The 2162-nt window shown below is 38.4% G+C and overlaps 2 protein-coding genes across 2 annotated transcripts in view; one reads left to right on the forward strand and one right to left on the reverse strand.

Moving 5' to 3' along the window:
• The window catches only part of LOC118326182 (cytoskeleton-associated protein 2-like), a gene marked incomplete in the record, with an annotated part of 9932 nt that overhangs the window by 5705 nt on the left and 2065 nt on the right, over positions 1-2162 (forward strand).
• LOC118326183 (cytoskeleton-associated protein 2-like) lies at positions 137-2046 on the reverse strand. The gene is made up of 3 exons (XM_035659129.1): positions 1854-2046; positions 1505-1663; positions 137-264 (listed from the first exon to the last, which is right to left on the reverse strand). Exons 1-3 carry the CDS (start codon positions 1992-1994, stop codon positions 148-150), a joined length of 417 nt encoding a protein of 138 aa, XP_035515022.1. The 5' UTR covers positions 1995-2046; the 3' UTR covers positions 137-147.

The raw sequence follows: 2162 nt of genomic DNA on the forward strand, positions 1-2162 counted from the left end.
ATATTTCAAGCTGACAGTAGTTCTAAAGATTGGCTAATTTTAAGCGTTGGAAAAAAATATTGATTTATAAGATTTTTCAGCAGTTTTGCATTAGGTGCAGTTTTCTGCCTTAGGATACAAATGTGTGATTTTTTTATTAAAGGAACCCTAAGGGTTAATGGTATGAACCACTGAGGTTGCAAACAGACATGCAAGCCAACTACCTTGGATCTCGTCCTTTTTCTTCAGAATCTCAAACACCACAGTCCGCAGCTCGTCCACTGGCTAGAATAAAAGAAACGGGTGGAAACTTAATAGCAACACAAAAAGGAGCAATTCATTTTGGATTACAACATAACAAGTGTGTTGGGGAAATCAAGCTGCCAGGAACAATATAAAACCTGAACTACACAGAGGAGGATGGAACAATAATATTTTTTATATCAGAAGTGCAATTTATTTTGTTCTACAGACACATGAAACTGCTAACTACATGGTTTCTGAGCATTTGAAAAGCCATAATGCAATGTGAACACCTCTCTTATTGTTAGAAACAGTGATCTTTCTCTCAGAAGCACACTGAAATTAAAAACCCAGTCAGCTATCAGAGGTGAACAACCGTTTGCACAACCAAATTCTCTGCTGCTTTGACTTGTCACGGATGATAAAAAACTGAGCTGTTAGGTTCTAAGAGGTCAAGCAAAATGCTCAAGCTGCTCATCAATTACAGTAGGGTTACCACATTGGTTGTTTGTGTTGAATTCATTAGCTTATTATTGAAAAGAAAATGTCACAATTTGATCAGCTGAAAGAACGTCTTGTAGTTGATAACACAGCCAAAATTATTTTAAAATTCTATTACGATCTCCTAATATAATTTATCCATTGACTGGAGGTTTCTGATATCAATAAGGCCTCTAATATGGACATTTTATATCTATCTTAATATATGTAATTTCATTTTGAGAAACTATTTACAGACAAAATAAACAGGTGGCTAAATTAGACTAGACTTATGCAGATACATGTTTGAGAGTTTACAAAACCTGAAAACCATCGGCTGACATCTGTAGCAAAAGTTATATACGGAGCAAGACATTTTCTGTTTGAAAAATGAGCTTGTCAGTTTTCCCTGAAGGACAAACTGTGTTATGTTTCTCATTTACCTCAAGTATATCTTGGGCATTTCTTTAGTGAAATATCTTTTTACATATCAACAAGGATTGGGACGATATACAGTAATTTTGTGCACTGCAAATATTGCATTTTTGAGCTTTTATTGGGTTATTTTGATATTCTTTTTATTGTCCTATTATCAACTGTCATACATGCCAGTACTAAAAGACAGCATCTGTGATCAGTTAACAGTATAGGATACATAGTATATTTTTGGAAATTCAAATGAGAAACTATTACTAGAAGGGACGTCTGTTTTTTTCTAATCCAGTGCTTTCAACACATGTTGATTTAAAGAATTCAGCCATAACGGTGACCATAAGGCAATCTTTACACCCACATGTCTTACCTCCAACACAACACCAACAGCCTTTTCAAACATGGGCAGGACATCAAGGTCGCCCTCTTGTTCCATCAGACGGGCCTGACAGATCCAGTACTTGGCAAACTTCTGGGACACCGCTGGCAGCCGTGAAAGGACCTCCTTCACCTGTTCTGGAGGGCAACCCTGTTGGTGTGAGGCAGACAAAATCATTTACTGAAAGAAAGGGCATATGCTCTTAAAGTGCTTATTGTATTGAACCACATCTGAAACAAAGCCCATAAAACTACACCCAGATGTCCGCACCCCTAACTTCCAGTGGGATATTACAACAGATTAAAAGGCCAGATGAACAAGACATAATAACAACATGTACCTCTGCAAGCAATTTGATGCAGTCAACCAAAGATCTTTCCACGGCACAGATGAGGGAGTGAGCTTCGTCTTCCTCATTCATGGTGGTCCAGAAAGGCAGGGGCACAGCCACAGTGCGCTTGACCTGAGGTTTCACTGGCATTGGAGGACGCTTGTAGGAAATCCCCTTAGCTTCCCGCCATTCCTGTAGTTTTCTCCTTGAGACCAAATAATAGAGAAAAGGGTGCAGTTTTAAGGACCAAGGGTCAAATTGATTGGGAGATCTCTAATGAATATCTTCCCATGCGGATAGAGTTGTTCCGATTCCGAT

The sequence above is a fragment of the Morone saxatilis genome, unplaced genomic scaffold, assembly GCF_004916995.1.
Source record: "Morone saxatilis isolate NCDOM2014 unplaced genomic scaffold, NCSU_SB_2.0 Contig16, whole genome shotgun sequence".
Lineage (NCBI taxonomy): Eukaryota > Metazoa > Chordata > Actinopteri > Moronidae > Morone > Morone saxatilis.